The following is a 19,404-nucleotide window of genomic DNA, read 5'->3' as shown; positions in this document are numbered from 1 at the left end:
CAGCATGCGTTACAAATGTGTTCCAAAACACCGTGCATAAAAACAATATGATTCCGAAACTCAATAGTCGGATCCTATTGGTGATAGAATAGCAGGATGAAGTGTTGTGGATAGTCCTTGGGCTATGGACCACTTATATGCCCAAAAGAAGTATAGTCTTTGTGTCAATATATATATATTACACACTTCCTGTTGCTTAGGCAACGGTCCTTTTTGCATTTGATGTGAGCTACGGTTCGCCTTAAGGGGCTCACGGAGGCACCACTTCATTTATGAGCAGTTGCTGAGGATACCCGAAAAAAGCGTTTTTCCCCATATTTTCGCCATCAGTATCAGCTATCTAAACGACTAACTGCAGCAAATTGATCACTTTTAACGATATATTCTCTAAGCAATCATCTATAAATGCCATCTTCCCGTTATCAAAAATCTTTGTCCATTATAGATAATCATTCCAAAAACATGGATTTTGGGTACCAAAACCGAGGCTCTGATCCCAAGACGGTTATGCACAACAAAAGTCTGAAATTTTTGTATCATATTCATAAGATCCCGATCTCGAACAACCCTGAGATTTTTGCTGATACCTTTATCCGTTTCCGATATACAGTGGCTCAAAATTACCCAACTTGCACACGTAAAATTCGTACGTACGATTCAGTGTGTGGCGATAACGTATCTTACAAAGTGACCGAGAAATGTTTTGTAAAATATCACCATTATCATCGGAAGTACTGAGGCGCATGAACAATTTTTGTTCGCGTAAAATCTGGTCTGACGTGTAAAATTAGTTTTGCGTTATTTTAGTTTCGCTTAAGTAAACAATCAAAATTTTATTGGCCCATAAAGTTCTTTCCATATTCGTGAGAAGCTATGCTTTAGCGGGGAAAAGAATGGTTCAAATGGCTCTGAGCACTATGGGACTTAACATCTATGGTCATCAGTCCTCTAGAACTTAGAACTACTTAAACCTAACTAACCTAATGACAGCACACAACACCCAGCCATCATGAGGCAGAGAAAATCCCTGACCCCGCCGGGAATCTAACCCGGGAACTCGTGCGTGGGAAGCGAGAACGCTACAGCACGACCACGAGATGCGGGCCCAGGGAAAAGAATGGAACCAGCGGAAAGGTGCTCTTATCGAAGAACAAAACAAGCGAATACGCTTCAGCAATCAGCTCTCTCTTCGCTGTGCAAACAGCAATCTACTTATTTTAGTGCCTCCTTTCCTAATCAAATTAGGTCAGCATTGTCTGACATAATACGACTACGCTCCAATATTCTTCTTTTCGTTTTGTCTGCGTTTATTTTGTGAAATCTTTCCGAAACTCTATCCATTCCGTTCAAATAATCCTCCAAGCATTTTGCCGTGTCTGACATAACTACAATGTCATATGCAAACCTCAAAGTTTCTGTTTCTTCTACCTGAAGTTTAACTCCTTTCTCAAAATTTCTCCTTGATTTCCTTTACTACTCGCCCTATGTACAGACTGAGTAACGCAGGGATAAGTAGCAGCCCTGTTTCACTGCCTTCTCAACCAGTGCCTTCATTTTACGTCCTTCGGCGTTATGACTACACTCTGGTTCCTTTGAAAGTTGCAGTCCTTCGTTCCCTGAATAGCTACCATAAATGTGGCTTTGCCTTTCTAAAATAAGTCCTGAGATCACTATTGTTTAGTGTGTTTCTATTTCTCTCCGGAACGGAAACTTATATTCTCCTATTAAAATTAAAATTATATATTAATACCTTCAGCTGCTGACGGGCGTCGATGTATATCAACGGGAACAGGTGAAACTGTGTGCCCCGACAGGAACTCGAACCTGGGATCGCCTGCTTACATGCAGACGCTCCATCCACACTTTTTTTTAAATCTAATTTTGTTCTATATTGTTCGTTGACCTTGTTCGTGGCGGACGTCCGATGACATTCGTTCAGGTTGTTCGTTGATACGTTCACTCAGTTTTTTATTACAGAGGATAGGTAACCCTCTGGCCGAACACGCTGAGCTACCGTGCCGGCTATCCATCTGAGCCACTGGGGGCACAGAGTATAGTGCGACTGCAGGGACTATCTCGCGCACGCCTCCCGCGAGACCCACATTCCCACCTTGTATGTCCACACACATCGCAACACACATAAATGTGGCTTTGCCTTGCACATTCTCGCCTTATATGTCGACACACTATATTCGTAGTGTCCCTACCCAGCACACTCATTACTCGTGGAAGACATTCTTACCAAGTCCCGTAAGAGTTCGGGGAATATGTGTGCCTGTGCACAGTAGAAGAAGGTCATGGCCGGTACTGCCAGAACTATATACTTAAATGAATATGGTGTCTGTTCTTTCGGACGTGTCCGAAAGAACAGACATCACTGATGACCTGCAGCCGTCTAGAACGATATTATAATAATATATTAATACCTTCAGATGCAGACGGGCGTTGATGTATATGCCGTGTCTCACATTACTACAATGTCATGTGCAAACCTCAAAGTTTTTATTTCTTCTACCTGAAGTTTAACCCCTTTCACAAAATTTCTTCTTGATTTTCTTTACTTGTCCCTCTACGTAAAGACTACGTCAGCAGCTAAAGGTATTAATATGTAATTCTAATTTCGTTCTAGACGGCTGCAGGTCATCAATTATGTGTGTTCTATCGGACATGTCCGAAAGAACAGACAACATTTCCATATAAGTATATATTCTCCTATGTCGGCCTGTATCAGTTTCTCCACCCTTTGGAAAATACACTCCTGGAAATTGAAATAAGAACACCGTGAATTCATTGTCCCAGGAAGGGGAAACTTTATTGACACATTCCTGGGGTCAGATACGTCACATGATCACACTGACAGAATCACAGGCACATAGACACAGGCAACAGAGCATGCACAGTGTATATCCACCTTTCGCAGCAATGCAGGCTGCTATTCTCCCATGGAGACGATCGTAGAGATGCTGGATGTAGTCCTGTGGAACGGCTTGCCATGCCATTTCCACCTGGCGCCTCAGTTGGACCAGCGTTCGTGCTGGACGTGCAGACCGCGTGAGACGACGCTTCATCCAGTCCCAAACATGCTCAATGGGGGACAGATCCGGAGATCTTGCTGGCCAGGGTAGTTGACTTACACATTCTAGAGCACGTTGGGTGGCACAGGATACATGCGGACGTGCATTGTCCTGTGGGAACAGCAAGTTCCCTTGCCGGTCTAGGAATGGTAGAACGATGGGTTCGATGACGGTTTGGATGTACCGTGCACTATTCAGTGTCCCCTCGACGATCACCAGAGGTGTACGGTCAGTGTAGGAGATCGATCCCCACATCATGATGTCGGGTGTTGGCCCTGTGTGCCTCGGTCGTATGCAGTCCTGATTGTGGCGCTCACCTGCACGGCGCCAAACACGCATACGACCATCATTGGCACCAAGGCAGAAGCGACTCTCATCGCTGAAGACGACACGTCTCCATTCGTCCCTCCATTCACGCCTGTCGCGACACCACTGGAGGCGGGCTGCACGATGTTGGGGCGTGAGCGGAAGACGGCCTAACGGTGTACGGGACCGTAGCCCAGCTTCATGGAGACGGTTGCGAATGGTCCTCGCCGATACCCCAGGAGCAACAGTGTCCCTAATTTGCTGGGAAGTGGCGGTGCGGTCCCCTACGGCACTGCGTAGGATCCTACGGTCTTGGCGTGCATCCGTGCTTCGCTGCGGTGCGGTCCCAGGTCGACGGGCACGTGCACCTTCCGCCGACCACTGGCGACAACATCGATGTACTGTAGAGACCTCAAGCCCCACGTGTTGAGCAATTCGGCGGTACGTCCACCCGGCCTCCCGCATGCCCACTATACGCCCTCGCTCAAAGTCTGTCAACTGCACATACGGTTCACGTCCACGCTGTCGCGGCATGCTACCAGTGTTAAAGACTGCGATGGAGCTCCGTATGCCACGGCAAACTGGCTGACACTGACGGCGGCGGTGCACAAATGCTGCGCAGCTAGCGCCATTCGACGGCCAACACCGCGGTTCCTGGTGTGTCCGCTGTGCCGTGCGTGTGATCATTGCTTGTACAGCCCTCTCGCATTGTCCGGAGCAAGTATGGTGGGTCTGACACACCGGTGTCAATGTGTTCTTTTTTCCATTTCCAGGAGTGTAGTTTGTGTCGGTGTTTTGCAAGCAATAACTTATTGAACTTACGGTTCGGCAACAACCATACCTGTCAGTGACCGCCTTCTTTAGAAGTGGAATAATTACATTCTTCTTGAAGCCAAAGGGTACTTTCCGCGTCTCATATATCTTGCACTCCAGCTGGAGCACTGTTGCCATGTCTTACTTAGGGAAAGTAAGACCTCAATAATACTGAGGAAATATCCACTCGAAGTGCCGCGTTTCGACTTTTCGCATTAGCATATCAACCATCACATCATCTACTTCATCTTGTCATTGCATAATATTGCTTTAATTTTTTTTTCGTTTTTTAAAGTCATTTTATACATTCTTTCCATCTCCCGGGAAAGAAATATCTTATCAAGAACTAAAGGCAACACTAGGGATTAGGAGACAGAGCAGGACAAGTTTAGCTGTAACCTACCTATTGGCGGATTTATATTTACTGATAATATGCCATGACTCATCACAGGCATCCAGCAAAAGAAAAGAGCTAATTCGTGGGAACAGGGAGGACGTTTACGAAAAGACTAATGGTTCACACAAAGCAATACTATAGGCAGCAACTTCTCCTTTTGGCGAGGTTACGCTATGCTATGTCCTTCTCCGTCCACTTCTATTTAACGGAATAAATTGTTCATGGCCTTGTTTGGAACACGGCTGGTAGCCTCTGCATTATATTCTGGAATTGCATAGGCCAACCTGCCGAATGCGTCGAACACTCCTAGTTAATCGTCTCCACTCACGACCGTGAAGCAGCCTTAATGGACGTACGTGCTGACTGTGATGGGTGGCAGAACCTTCGATGCAGCATTCCAGTACACGAGAGGCTCTGTAGACTGAGGAACGCTTAGTGTTCACTCAGGATCGGAATAGAATGTCCCATTCGTCAGGCGCGTCAGAGGGCACTTTGTTCTACCTCCGCAGGTTCTCGTCGTCGAGAGGAAATAAGGTTGGAATTTTGCGTCCGTTCTACAGTGTGGTTACTACGGACGCATCATAGATCTGGCGGGTAAAGGTGTCAGCTTGCCGCAGCCTAGCCTAACTTTCCAATAAGAAGAGCAATGTTTGAAATGTTTACAACAGGTGGTACCTCACACTTTCGGGTATTTGTCAGAAATCATGTTGCACCACCGTCAGCTGCTACGAAAACCTCTACTATTGCTATCTGTTTCGGCTGTTACATGACATCATTAGCCACAAGTAGTTTGTCAATAACAGAACATGTGTGACGTCCGTCTCAGCCTAATTAACGTCAAAAACATGAACTGGACAACAGAACTCAATACACAGTGTTTAAAGGTTGTTCAGAAGACCAGTACCAGTAAATCCCCCCTCCCTGATTACTAAAAGCACCAATTTCCCTTGCATAAAGAAACTAGTTTTTGACGCAGTTCAATTTTTAGGATGGCGTATTTCGTGAACTACGTATCGTACAATGATATAATTTTGCAAGTAGATTTAGTAGTATATGCGGGTAGCGTCTGCAAAATGTGTATCAAATGGAGCTAGAAGAGAAAAAATAATAAATTAAAACGTTGTACGGGATGCTGAAATCTTACTATGTGAACAGCGAAAATGTGCTAAGGGAAGAACTCTTTTCCTTCAATTATTTCGTGGGGGAAATCGAGGAGTGAAAGTTTTATAGAGGTGTGAAATTATGTACACGTATATTTAGTTCGAAGACGCCAAGCGCTGTCATTCTCAAATCCTGGAGTATAAGCAAACTGTGCTCAGTGTGTGTGTGTGTGTGTGTGTGTGTGTGTGTGTGTGTGTGTGTGTGTGTTTTACACTGTCTCAAGGTGTATGCACAGTTTCTTACTTAAATACTTTACTTATCTTACTTTAAAGGTTTAACGCTGTAAGTGTTAAACCTTTAAAGTAAGATGACACCTCTTAGTAAATTGGTTATGATAGCTTTCTGAAACATTAAAATTCGGTTAATAATTCTATCAAATACTGACAATCAGTTTTTTCTCCATGGAAGCCGTTAGATAGGCTACCTGAACTGGAACTGGATGACCTAGTAATCTTTTCAGTCATTTAGGGACATCACTTCCAAAGTACAAACTTGTGGGTTTGTCTGTTGTTGCGGCAATGCCAATTATGACAACAATATCGGCTTAGTAGTCGTGGTTCAGAACGTTAACAATAAACAATTGTCTCCACAGATTCGGTGCTGATTACTATTACGTTACCAAGACAATGGATCTTCTGATCAATGTTTAAACTTTTTGTGTTGCGTTCCGGTGTCCAGATCGTGTTTTTGACGTAACGTAGATTGGGACGGAACGTCATGTGTCCATCCTCACAGATTCCGTGTTAAAGAAGCCCTTGTTGCTGATGATGTTCAATAACAATACAATAGTGAAGATAAACCTTGATTTTCTAGACGTATTTGAGACACATTTATGCACGACCTGCAGAATAGACTATGCAACTGATTTCAATTCAATGTAATTGTGCTTTCATTTAGCGACAATTCCATCCATAATGATGGAGCGCTCAGTTTTGTGGATAGGAAGCTTAGGATGGTATTAAGCCATTTTCCCGAGCAGTCTTTAGAGCGGCAAGGTATAGAGAAGGGCTTCTGAGTCATGTGGACAGTAGGAGACATGCATTGTAAGAAATGCAACTGCGAAATTACGTCGTAAATCTTCTCTACACAGCCCAGTCATGGCCCGATAAAAACAAGGGTGCGGGTTCGAGTCAAGCCTGCACAACATTTTACCTGTCAAGAAGCTTCACAACAGTGTCGATTCAACAGCAGAGAGGTAAGGAATGACATTTTTCTGTGAGATCTTCGTATCTTTATGACAATTATGTCCCTGCAGGGCATATGAGAGATAGGAGGTGATGTAAGTCACTCAGTAAATTTCTTGCTTGAAGTTCATATTCTATCAGCTTATTCTGCTTTTACGAAGAGCTTTGGAAATAGAAAAAAAGGCCAAGAAAATTTCAAATGGTTGAAATGGCTCTGAGCACTATGGGACTTGACTTCTGAGGTCCCCTAGAGCTTAGAACTAGTTAAATCTAACTAACCTAAGGACATCACACGCATCCATGCCCCAGGCAGGATTCGAATCTGCGACCGTAGCGGTCGCGCGATTCCAGACTGTAGCGCCTAGAACCGCTCGGCCATCCCGACCGGCAAGAAAATTTCATTGTAGTTAATATTGGTGAACAGGTGCTCAGGGGATCGACACATAATTGTGACCAGACTAACGCATGTTCTTTATTTTACAGTGGCAGTATCACAGTCACCGACGTTGTCTGCTAATCCACATTTTTTAAACATTTTTTTGTTTCGTGAGGTTTCATTCTGGCAGCCTGTGGTCAGATTTGTTTTGCTGTGGCTGATTTTGTTTTCCTATAGTGAGATGGTATTGACGTTGATAGCTTATAGACTTCCTAGCTGTAACGTAAGAATTACACTAGGTAGACTTTGGTGTATAGGCTTCAGCTGTCGAAACACATCTACCCTGTCTCGCGGTGGCTGTTTACAACGGGGTCCCCATCATTACCGTTGTCTTGACCATCACTGCGACATCTGCGGAGATAAGGGCCAGGTTATTATGTTTTGATAACCTACATCTACATCTGCATAGATACTCGGCACGCCACCGTATGGTGCATGGCGAAGAGTACCCCGTACCACTACTTGTTGTTTCCTTTCCTGTTCTACTTACAAATAGAGAGAGGGAAGACGACTGTATATATACATCTGTATGAGCTCTAATTTCTCATATCTTCGTCGCCCTTACGCGCAGTGTATGTTGGCGGCAGTAGAATCGTTTCGCACTCAGCTTCAAATGCCCCTTCTCTAAATTTCTCAATAGTGTTTCTCGAAAAGATGATCTCCTTTCCTCATGGATTCCAATTTGAGTTCATAAAGCATCTCTGTAACACTTACGTGTTCCTCGAACCTACCTCTAACAAATCTAGCAGCGGGCCTCTGAATTTCTTCGACGTCTTCCTTCAGTCCAACCTGGTGCGGATCCCAGCCTAGTAACACTCAAGAATAGGTCGCACCAGTATCCTACATGCGGTCTCCTGTACAGGTGAACCACCCTTCCCTAAAAATTTTCCCAAATAACCGAAATCGACCACAGTTCTCATACGTTCGTCCACCTCATATCGCTCTGCAACGTCACGCCCAGATATTTAAACGACATGACTATGTCAAGCAGGACATTAGTAAAACTGTATCCGAACATTACAGGCTTGATCTTCATACTCATCCGCATTAACTTACATTTTTGCACATTTAGGGCTAGCTGTCATTCATCAGACCGACTGGAAATTTCGTCTAAGTCGTCTTGTATCTTCCTAGAGCCACTCAACTTCGACACCTTACCGTACACAGCGGCATCATCAGCAAACAACCGCAGATTGCTGCGCACGCTGTCCGCCAAATCATTTGTGTATATAGAAAACAACAACAGTCCTACCACACTTCCTGAGGCACTCCTGACGATACCCTGGTCTCTGATGAACACGAGCCGTCGAGAACAACATATTGGGTGCTATTATTTAATAAGTATCGTCTCTGGTGAACACTCGCTGTCGAGAACAACATACTGGGTGCTATTATTTAATAAGTCTTCGAGCCACTCACATATCTGTGAACATACGCTTGTCGTACCTTCGGTAACAGCCTGCAATGGGCCACCGTGTAAAGTGCTTTCCGGAATCTAGAAATACGAAATCTGGCTATTATTTTTCATCCATATTCCTCCGTATGGGAGAAAACGGGAAGCTGAGTTCTGCACGAGCGATGCTCTCTAAAACCATGCTAATTGGTGGACATAAGCTTCCCAGTCTCAACAAAGTCTATTGTATTCGAACTGACAATATGTTCAAGGATTCTGTAGCAAAAAGAAGCTAGGGATATCGCGTGTCTGTATTTTTACCCTTCCTATTTACTGGAGTCACCTGCGTGTTTATTTTCCCAGTCGTTTGAGACTTTGTGCTCGGCGAGAGATTCACGATAAATGCAACCTATGCAAGGTGCCAATGCCGTAAAACTGGACGGGGATTCCATCCGGACTTGGTGATCTAGTTGCTTTCAAAACTTTCAGCTGTTTCTCTACGCCACGGATGCTTTTCCTATGTCGTCCAAATAGGGGCCTGTCCGACCTTGAAACGCTGGTATGTTTGTACCATTCTCCAGCGTGAACGGTTTTTCGATCGTGAAATCCAAAACTCCAGCTTTCGTTTTGTTATCTTCATTTTGTGACCTTCACCTGCCGCACCAGATTGGTCAACAGAAGACTGAATGGAAGCCTTAGACCCGCTTAGCGATTTTACCTATGACCAGCACTTTCACCGAGTGAGATGGCGCAGTGGTTAGCATACTGGACTCGTATTCGGAAGGACGACCGTTCAATCCCGCGTCTGGCCAACCTGATTTAGGTTTTCCGTGATTTCCCTAAATCGCTCCAGGCAAATGCTGGGATGGTTCTTTTGAAAGGGCACGGCCGACATCCTTCCCCATCCTTCCATAATCTGATGAGACCGATGACTTCGCTGTCTGGTCTGCTTCCCCGAAACAACCCCAACCAACCCCCAGAACTTTCTCGGGCTCTCTGCCAGATCTCTTGCTAACGTGTGTTGTTGTACGATTAGCGCATAGAACAGGCAAAGCCTAATATGAGGGCTATCCACAAAGTACATTACGTTTTCGTTTGTGTCCATTAGGGGCGGGGCTAGCGCGGCCATCTTGGTGTCATGGCATTCCGCCGCTCAGTCGGCATCCTGCCGTGCTAGTGAGAGGTTCGTGCTGTACTCCGCTGAGTTACTGTGACAGTTTGAAATGTGAGCGTTAATTGAAAATGCCGCGAAGTGTGAAGTGCGTCCTGGAATAAGGTTTCTGACTGCAAAAAACTGTACACCGATAGAAATCTATCGGCAGCTTTGTGAAGTGTATGGGGACAACATAATCACTGAAGGTGGAGTGCGTCAATGGGCCATAAAATTTAAAAATGACCGAACCAGCGTTCGAGCGATGAGCGAAGTGGAAGTCCCAGCATAGTGACTGCCGAACTTGTCAAAAAAGTCGATGCCGCGGTCCGTGAAAACTCTCTATGAATTTTCCACAAATTTCACGAAGTTTGTTGCACGAAATCATTACCGAAATGCTTGGTTACCACAAGTTTTGTGCAAGATGGACACCAAAAATCTTGACAGAGATTCACAAAAATCTGCGAATGGCTACAGCGTTAACGTTTTTGGACGCTTACGAGAAAGATGGCGACTCATTACTGGATCGCATCGTTACTGGTGACGAAACATGGGTTAAGCATGTGAACTGCAAGACAAAATTGCAGTCAGTGCAGTGGGGGCACACAAATTCCCCCCCAAAACCAAAGAAATACAGGGAGACAATGTCGGCAAGGAAGGTGATGGCGACTGTCTTTTGGGACAGAAAAGGTGGATTTCCTGGAAAGAGGCAATACAATAAACTCTCAAAGGTATTGCCAAACTCTGCACAACCTTAGAAGAGCAATACAAAACAAGCGCAGGGGAAAGTTGGGCTCAAAGATCTTGCTGATTCACGACAACGCCCGGGCGCACACGGCAAATGCCACTCGTGAAGTTCTCGAATCTTTTAAGTGGGAGTTGTTTCCTCATCCGCCGTACAGTCTCGATCTGGCACCGATCGACTTCCACTTATTCCCAGCAATGAAGAAGTGGTTGGCTGTGCAGCGTTTTGATTTCGACGCACAGCTTCAAGAAGAGGTAACCACGTGGTTGAAGGCGCAGGCGGCCGAATTTTACGACGAAGGAATTTCGGAGTTCCTCCATCGCTACGATAAGTGCCATAATTTAAATGGCAACTATGTAGAAAAGTAGTATTTAAGTGTGGCTTTCATCTGCATATAATAAAAAAATTCCAATACTTTATTTATTTTAAATTCCAAAACGTAAGGTACTTTGTGGATAGCCCTCGTATGTGCAGAACACGGTGATGAAGAAAAAATTAAAGAGGACATTGCGCCTAAGGGGCCGGTCTCTCTACACACCTGCGCCTGTTCTCCGGCGGCTGCAGCCGCGACGTGTGCAGCGGCAGCGCCATGTCCCGCGGCATCTGGGCGTCCAGCTTGTCCTCGCACCGGCACTCGGTGTGGTTGTAGAAGGTCAGCTTCTCCACCACGTAGCCCGCGCCGGAGCCCAGCGTCGTCGACTGCAAGCACACCACACAGAGGAGGGTCAAAACACACTGCTCACACAGCCAGCGTTTTTTTAGAAATTTTAGAAAAAGTAATGTACAGGTAGCTTGTCAATCATCTGACCACAAATAACGTATTATCAAGAAACAGTTTGGATTTCTGAAGGGTTTCTAACATTCATGGTGGTGTCTGTTTGTTCTATATCGTGTCTCCCTACCACTTTCGCGCAACGACGCTCTGAGCGTGTTTTTAAGGGAATTGACTACTTTGAACCTGAGACCTGTTGCTGGCAAGGAGACGCCAGACCACACATGACATGTAGAATTCAGAAGAGTTCAATGAGACTAGCGATGATATAACCAAATACTTAATGATCTCAGCGTCAGCTCCACTGCACTCCCTGTAAAAGAATCTTAATACTAACTAAATGTAGTAGAAGGGGTTCAAGGCTTTTCCTATTTTTCGTTAGCTGGTAAAATAACGTCGAAAAAGCAGTTAAGCTTACCATTGGAAATTTTATTCTACTCACAAAACATTGTTTATAAATTGCACTATTGATAAAAGGAAGTGTTTTAATACAGGATGGTAAAAAGCAACTGCGTTCAACAAAAATGTGAACGAATATTCCCTAAATGGGTTTCCAAGTTCTACAATCGATCGAAGTATGACCTATGCTCTATCACATCTATAATATAGGTTTAAATTAGGTTTCACAAAAGAGAAAACTATCAAAACGGTCTACAGTGACCCTCAATTATCTTTAATTACTTATCTAACTTGTCGTAAATGACAGTGGCTGATGTGGCTTCTCAATAACTATATAACAGAAAAATCATCGCGTTTCAGACTTTTACTTCAAGTGGCAAATGTGAACACCATGAGCTTTAATTGACGATCGACACTAGTATTACGCAAAAAGAGTGTGTAACAGATGAGACTTCTGCAGTTCTGAGTGAAGCTTTATGCGTTCAAAAATGCGGCATCGCGTGCGTTCATTACCTTGTCGGTGTTCGTCAGGGGGCGGCGGGCAGCACAGCTCCGCTCACCTCGCCATCTCGGAACTAACTCCTCTCCTAACTTCTCCTTACTACAATTTACCGACGTTGGTTTAAAAGAAAAACTATCTGGCTGTGTATTAATCAGACCAATCAGGGCCTCAATGTTAACATTAAGCTCCGCCTACAAAAATTCTGTCTATCCAATGAGAAACGTTATACTTTTCGTGGTGGGGCAATGTTTTTATAGCTTGCTACGTAACAGAGTCGCGAAAAAGTCTCCCGCTAAAACTTGCGGGTGGTGTCGTCATAATGGTTAGCTGGCGATGTGGATGTCGAGTCCGTCCCGTATCGTAGAGCCTTCAAGCTAAACACGGTTCTGCTCTCGCTTTTGTTCTCGTTTCTCCCCTCGGAACTACGTCTGTCTCACGGTGGGAAGATTATGACATGCATTTAGGCATTCTTATGTTAGTGTGTGGTATTCCATTTGCTCACTCGTTACTCGTATTACTTTGGTTAATTTAATGTCACGATTTATTCGGAGCTATGTGACATACTTCTGGATTTGCTTAATGTGTCAGGGTTTTCATGGAAGGTGTTGAATTTGCCTGACACCTTACAGGTTCTTATATCGAAAAGGCTATTTACACCTACAGTGAAAATACACTTAATTCGTTAAATAACAAGTTACAAGCAGCAGGTATTTTTTGTGATTTGTCAAAGGCATTCGATTGTGTGAACCACAACATCCTTTTAACCCTTTCGTGGTTGATGGGTCATACATGTCCCACTAACTTTGAGCGCCAGTTCGAGTGTCGGGATACATGTTACCCAGCTATGCACGGTACTGCCATCTAGGGACGACTGTACTGAACCTGAGAAAAAAATCGGAATTGCACTGCAAAGGCAGGAGTGCTAGTTCTGCAAGGTTCGCAGAAGAGCTTCTGTAAAGTTTGGAAGGTAGTAGACGAGATACAGGCAGAAGTAACGCTGTGAGGATGGGGCGTGAGTCGTACTTGGGTAGCTCAGTTGTTAGAGCACTTGCCTGCGAAAGGCAAAGGTCCCGAGTTAGAGTCTCGGTCCGGCACACAGTTTTAATCTTCCAGGAAGTTTCATATAAGCGCACACTCCGCTGCAGAGTGAAAATCTCAGTCTGAGAACAAAAGTTGTTTGCACGGCTTGTGGTGTACCACATTGTGCCACTCCATGTTTTTCCAAGGTTCATGGAATGTAAAGTTTTGTAAGTATTGGTCATGTATCATGAAAGCTGAAATGTAATGAATATTTTTTACACTGGCTCTACACAAATAAAAAGATTACATGCATGTATAATTTGTAGTTATTTTATTCTCCACAAATTCCAGTTTGTGGCTAAAAAAAAATTACAAAATCAGTCAGTCAGCAGAAAAGGTATCTCGCATTGGTTAGTAGGACATATGTGTCCCACTTCCTGTTATGAAAAAATGGAGAGCTTAAAAAATATTTTGGTGGTGAAAATTTAATTATGGGACTGAAATGAAAACGTTGTCACCTGAATATTTTAAAAATCTGTAAAAAATGAATTTTATCCATGAAAAGGTTAAATAAATTAGGATTCTATGGTGCCACGGGCAGTGCTGCAAAATGGTTAGTCGTACCTCGCTAACCAGAAACAAAGGGTGTAAGTGCAAGCGACTAGTGAATTACGTAGTCAGTCATCATCAGAATGGGAAGAAATTACATGTGGTGTCCCACAAGGATCCATCTTGGGGCCATTGCTTTTTCTTGTGTGCATTAATGATCTCTCATCAGTTACACTGCCAGAAGCAGAGTTCGTTTTGTTTGGAGATGGCACAAGTATTGCAATAAATAGTATGTCGAGTGTAGTTCTAGAAAGATCTGCTAATAATACTTTCATGGATATTAATAAGTGGTTTAAAGCCAACTCACTGACATTAAACTTCGAAAAGACTCACTATATGCAATTCAGAACCTGTAAGAGGTTTCCACCCAGCATATGCATAAAGTATGATGAAGAGGTTGACAGTCTTAAATTCCTGGGATTTCAACTTGATAATAAATTCAGTTCGGAGGAGCACACCATAGAACTGCAGAAACGCCTTAAGAAATATGTACTTGCAATTCGAGTGTTAGCAGACATAGGTGACATAAAAATGAAAAATATTGCATACTTTGTCTTCTTTCATTCCATAATGTCATAAGGTATAATATTTTGGAGTAACTCTTCAAGTCAAACAAAGGTTTTCAGAGACCAAAAGCGTGTAATACGTATTATTTGTGGAGTAAATTTACGGATGTCCTATAGAAACCTCTCAGTATATTTACTCCTTAATGAAATTTGTCCTAAATAATATATCTCTTTTTGCAACAAACAGCTCAGCTCATACATACACCGAGCGAGGTGGCGCAGTGGTTAGAACACTGGACTCGCATTGGGAGGACGACGGTTCAATCCCCGCGTCCGGCCATCCTGATTTAGGTTTTCCGTGATTTCCCTAAATCACTGCAGGCAAATGCCGGGATGGTTCCTCTGAAAGGCCACAGCCGACTTCCTTCCCCATCCTTCCGTACACCGATGAGACCGATGACCACGCTGTCTGGTCTCCTTCCCCAAACAACCAACCAACCAATCTTACATACAATACCAGGAACAAAAATGATCTGCACAAGGACTTAAAAGCACTTACTTTAGTTCAAAAAGGGGTCCACTACTCAGGAACACTCATCTTCAATAATTTGCCAGCAAACATAAAAAATTTAGTTACAAATAGAGATCAGTTTAACAGGAGCCTGAAATACTTACTAGTGGCCAACTTCTTTTACTCCATTGACGAATTTTTTAATAGAAACAAATGATGTATTGTATATATTCACACTACTAGTATTGTTATTTCAGCTTAAAAAAATGAGATGTTCCACATCCACGAGGACCTCCTCAGCATGGATATATGGAACGGAAAACTTATCTAATCTAATCCCATCAAATGGGCGATTCTGTAGCAGCTGCAGTCGGTATGAGCAATACTCTACTATGAGCATACGTGGTGCGACAATAAAGTAATGAGACTGATTTTCTTTGCAAGATGTGGCAACCCTGCAGGCTTGCGTAGGCACAATATCTTTGACCTTGGTCTATAAGCTGCTTATAGTCCAAGCGCGACACATCGATGCAACTGCTCAGTCGTGGGTTGTGCTGTAATACGTTAACATGTGTTTGTGTATCTCTTCACAGAAATGGAACCGCATAATAATGCGCAACGGTATGCCATTTCTTTTTGCGTTATATTGGATGAAAACGCGACGACAACTTACGGTAAGCTTCAGAAGGCCTTTGGAGACGAGGCTGTGCAGGAGCTCAAGTTTTTCGTTGGCATAAAATGTTTAGTGAAGGCAGAACGAATGTTGAAGATGAAGACCGCAGTGGACGACCATCAACCTCACAGACGGAGGTCTACTTGGCCAGGACGCGTGAACTCGTACGATCTGATCAAAGATTATCCATGAAAATGACTGAAGAAGAGCTGAACATCAATCGAGAAACGGTTCGTCCAATAATAACTAAAGAGCTTGGTATGAGAAAGATTTGTGCAAAAATGGTCCCCAATAATATCACACCACAACAGCGAGAAACACGCAAAAATGTGGCAACCGATCTGTTAGAGTCTCAGTCCGGCACACAGTTTTCTTCTGCCAGGAAGTTTCATATCAGCACACACTGCGCTGTAGAGTGAAAATTTCATTCTAGATAATGCTTCTATGTTTACAAATACTCTGCCTTGAGCAGAATATAATTTTGTTTTTCTTCACCCGTGTGTCAGTAACATCAGTGAGTTTTCCTTTCCTGTCGAACAACCAATAATTGGTACCTGAGAAAATATATAGTTTGGGATTGAGCTTATGACACTCAAAATGTTCAAAAAAGTAACTACCATAGTAAAATAACAATGTAGTTACCAGTGTCACTGACCTTTACAACGATGCTAATCTGGATCAAGAGAACAAATGCCATCTTGTGCACATGTAAAGGAGGAGACCAAAATATTGACAAGCCCCTAGTATCCTGTGGTAATTTAATGAAAGCGAAGGACGCTTTAGGGAAACGAGGAGAATGACCCATTAATAAATCGTAAAGCGACAATTGATGTTTACAACCTTTGCTAATCGATAAGATTCTCAGTTGTATGACAGTTCTCTGGTGGAATGGTAACTTCATACATATCTTGAATAACTGGGTCGCATGCAAGAATGCCAACATACACTCCTGGAAATGGAAAAAACAACACATTGACACCGGTGTGTCAGACCCACCATACTTGCTCCAGACACTGCGAGAGGGCTGTACAAGCAATGATCACACGCACGGCACAGCGGACACACCAGGAACCGCGGTGTTGGCCGTCGAATGGCGATAGCTGCGCAGCATTTGTGCACCGCCGCCGTCAGTGTCAGCCAGTTTGCCGTGGCATACGGAGCTCCATCGCAGTCTTTAACACTGGTAGCATGCCGCGACAGCGTGGACGTGAACCGTATGTGCAGTTGACGGACTTTGAGCGAGGGCGTATAGTGGGCATGCGGGAGGCCGGGTGGACGTACCGCCGAATTGCTCAACACGTGGGGCGTGAGGTCTCCACAGTACATCGATGTTGTCGCCAGTGGTCGGCGGAAGGTGCACGTGCCCGTCGACCTGGGACCGGACCGCAGTGACGCACGGATGCACGCCAAGACCATAGGATCCTACGCAGTGCCGTAGGGGACCGCACCGCCACTTCCCAGCAAATTAGGGACACTGTTGCTCCTGGGGTATCGGCGAGGACCATTCGCAACCGTCTCCATGAAGCTGGGCTATGGTCCCGCACACCGCTGGGCCGTCTTCCGCTCACGCCCCAACATCGTGTAGCCCGCCTCCAGTGGTGTCGCGACAGGCGTGAATGGAGGGACGAATGGAGACGTGTCGTCTTCAGCGATGAGAGTCGCTTCTGTCTTGGTGCCAATGATGGTCGTATGCGTGTTTGGCGCCGTGCAGGTGAGCGCCACAATCAGGACTGCATACGACCGAGGCGCACAGGGCCAACACCCGGCATCATGGTGTGGGGAGCGATCTCCTACACTGGCCGTACACCTCTGGTGATCGTCGAGGGGACACTGAATAGTGCACGGTACATCCAAACCGTTATCGAACCCATCGTTCTACCATTCCTAGACCGGCAAGGGAACTTGCTGTTCCAACAGGACAATGCACGTCCGCATGTATCCCGTGCCACCCAACGTGCTCTAGGAGGTGTAAGTCAACTACCCTGGCCAGCAAGATCTCCGGATCTGTCCCCCATTGAACATGTTTGGGACTGGATGAAGCGTCGTCTCACGCGGTCTGCACGTCCAGCACGAACGCTGGTCCAACTGAGGCGCCAGGTGGAAATGGCATGGCAAGCCGTTCCACAGGACTACATCCAGCATCTCTACGATCGTCTCCATGGGAGATAGCAGCCTGCATTGCTGCGAAAGGTGGATATACACTGTACTAGTGCCGACATTGTGCATGCTCTGTTGCCTGTGTCTATGTGCCTGTGGTTGTGTCAGTGTGATCATGTGATGTATCTGACCCCAGGAATGTGTCAATAAAGTTTCCCCTTCCTGGGACAATGAATTCACGGTGTTCTTATTTCAATTTCCAGGAGTGTATTTGCAATTCATACAATCACTGTCATTTATTGCACTGTATCACGTAAGAAAATTCCATGCTAAATGAAACTGAAATAACTTAAATGCTGATATAAATGTGAGAGTATAAGGTAGTAGGTAGGTCATGATATATTCTAATTTTGTATTTGAAACATCAAGGAATATGATGTACGAGTGTGATTAGTAATAATCGAAAGTTGTACAGATTTAAGTTAGTCTCCTAACATGTAATACTACAATGTAACGGAACATATTGAGTAAATAATTAAATAATACTTGGTAACACATAATTTTGGTATCATATGGTAACTAAGAGTCTCAGCTACTGAATTAAATCGATCCTGTACTGGTTTATCCTCCACTGCTCTGTTACCGTCTTCAGATACAAAACTTGAAATCCATATCTGTGTATAATTTGTACACCATTGTTACATGCTGGTTGTAATCAATTAGTAAGCTTCAGTACGTACAATAATAATGCACTGAATGTACTGTACAGAACCATATAATGCAGTTTAGTTAGTATACTACTATTGCAAACGTGAAACTTAGTAGTATATTGTAATCTGCCTTTGACTATGATATACTACTGACACACAAATACGAATTTCTACTTTAGTACCTTAGCACGGTCATGTAGACTGTGTCTGGAACCCTTATTTAGTACATATCACTACAGACAGCAAAAGAATTCCGAAATACAATGTTATGGTTGTAAGGGGTAGGTATAAGTTCAAACAAAAATGTTCGGGAAATTAAATGAGAAACCGTGGAAGGAAGACAACGCAGTTTTCGCGAAAGCCTTTGGGCAGTTACTCATTTATTCTGATACACGATATGTATACATGATGAATGTTAACATTAATGAATGCATTTTTAGTGCTATTCATGTACCTACACTTAAAAACCATTTTCTTTTTTGTTTTGTTTTAGAGGTTACCAATTTCAAAATATAAATTCCTCAACGCAGTAGAAGTAAATGTCCAGGAAAATTTAAAACTTGTTATGCTATCTGCCAGGCATGTTATATTACTGGGGCAAATGATAAAATGAAGAGATTCTCACTTTGAAGGGAACTGCGCAAGCAATCTCTAACACCATTGTGTATCTCGCGTGGAGGCGTGAGAATAAAAATAAGAGAAATTATGGCACATACAGAAGCAAACGGAGAGTAATTGTTCCTTCGGTCGGCACGCGAACAGAATAGGATAGAAAAGCGATTCCGTTAGTTCGGTGTAACGTCAGGCATACATTCTACAGTCGCTTGCGTATATAACATGTCGACTGACGCCGACTGAAGCTGTTTAACCGAATAGCTGGACGTGTTAGTTAGAACGCCATTCTTGCAATTTGTCACAGCTTTGTAGCACCTTTTATGGGACATGA

At 44.0% G+C, this 19,404-nt stretch overlaps 1 protein-coding gene across 1 annotated transcript in view; it reads right to left on the bottom strand.

The window, feature by feature from the left end:
- LOC126277955 (uncharacterized) overlaps positions 1-19,404 on the bottom strand; it is a 1,123,821-nt gene that overhangs the window by 29,432 nt on the left and 1,074,985 nt on the right. Inside the window, exon 4 of the mRNA XM_049977570.1 lies at positions 11,198-11,358. Within this exon, the coding sequence (XP_049833527.1) occupies positions 11,198-11,358 (161 nt within the window). The remainder of the gene's footprint in view (positions 1-11,197; positions 11,359-19,404) is intronic.

This window comes from Schistocerca gregaria, chromosome 6 (genome assembly GCF_023897955.1).
Source record: "Schistocerca gregaria isolate iqSchGreg1 chromosome 6, iqSchGreg1.2, whole genome shotgun sequence".
Taxonomy (NCBI): Eukaryota; Metazoa; Arthropoda; class Insecta; order Orthoptera; family Acrididae; genus Schistocerca; species Schistocerca gregaria.
The sequence above is the reverse complement of the archived record's forward strand: the minus strand, read 5'-3'. Positions and strand labels throughout refer to the sequence as shown.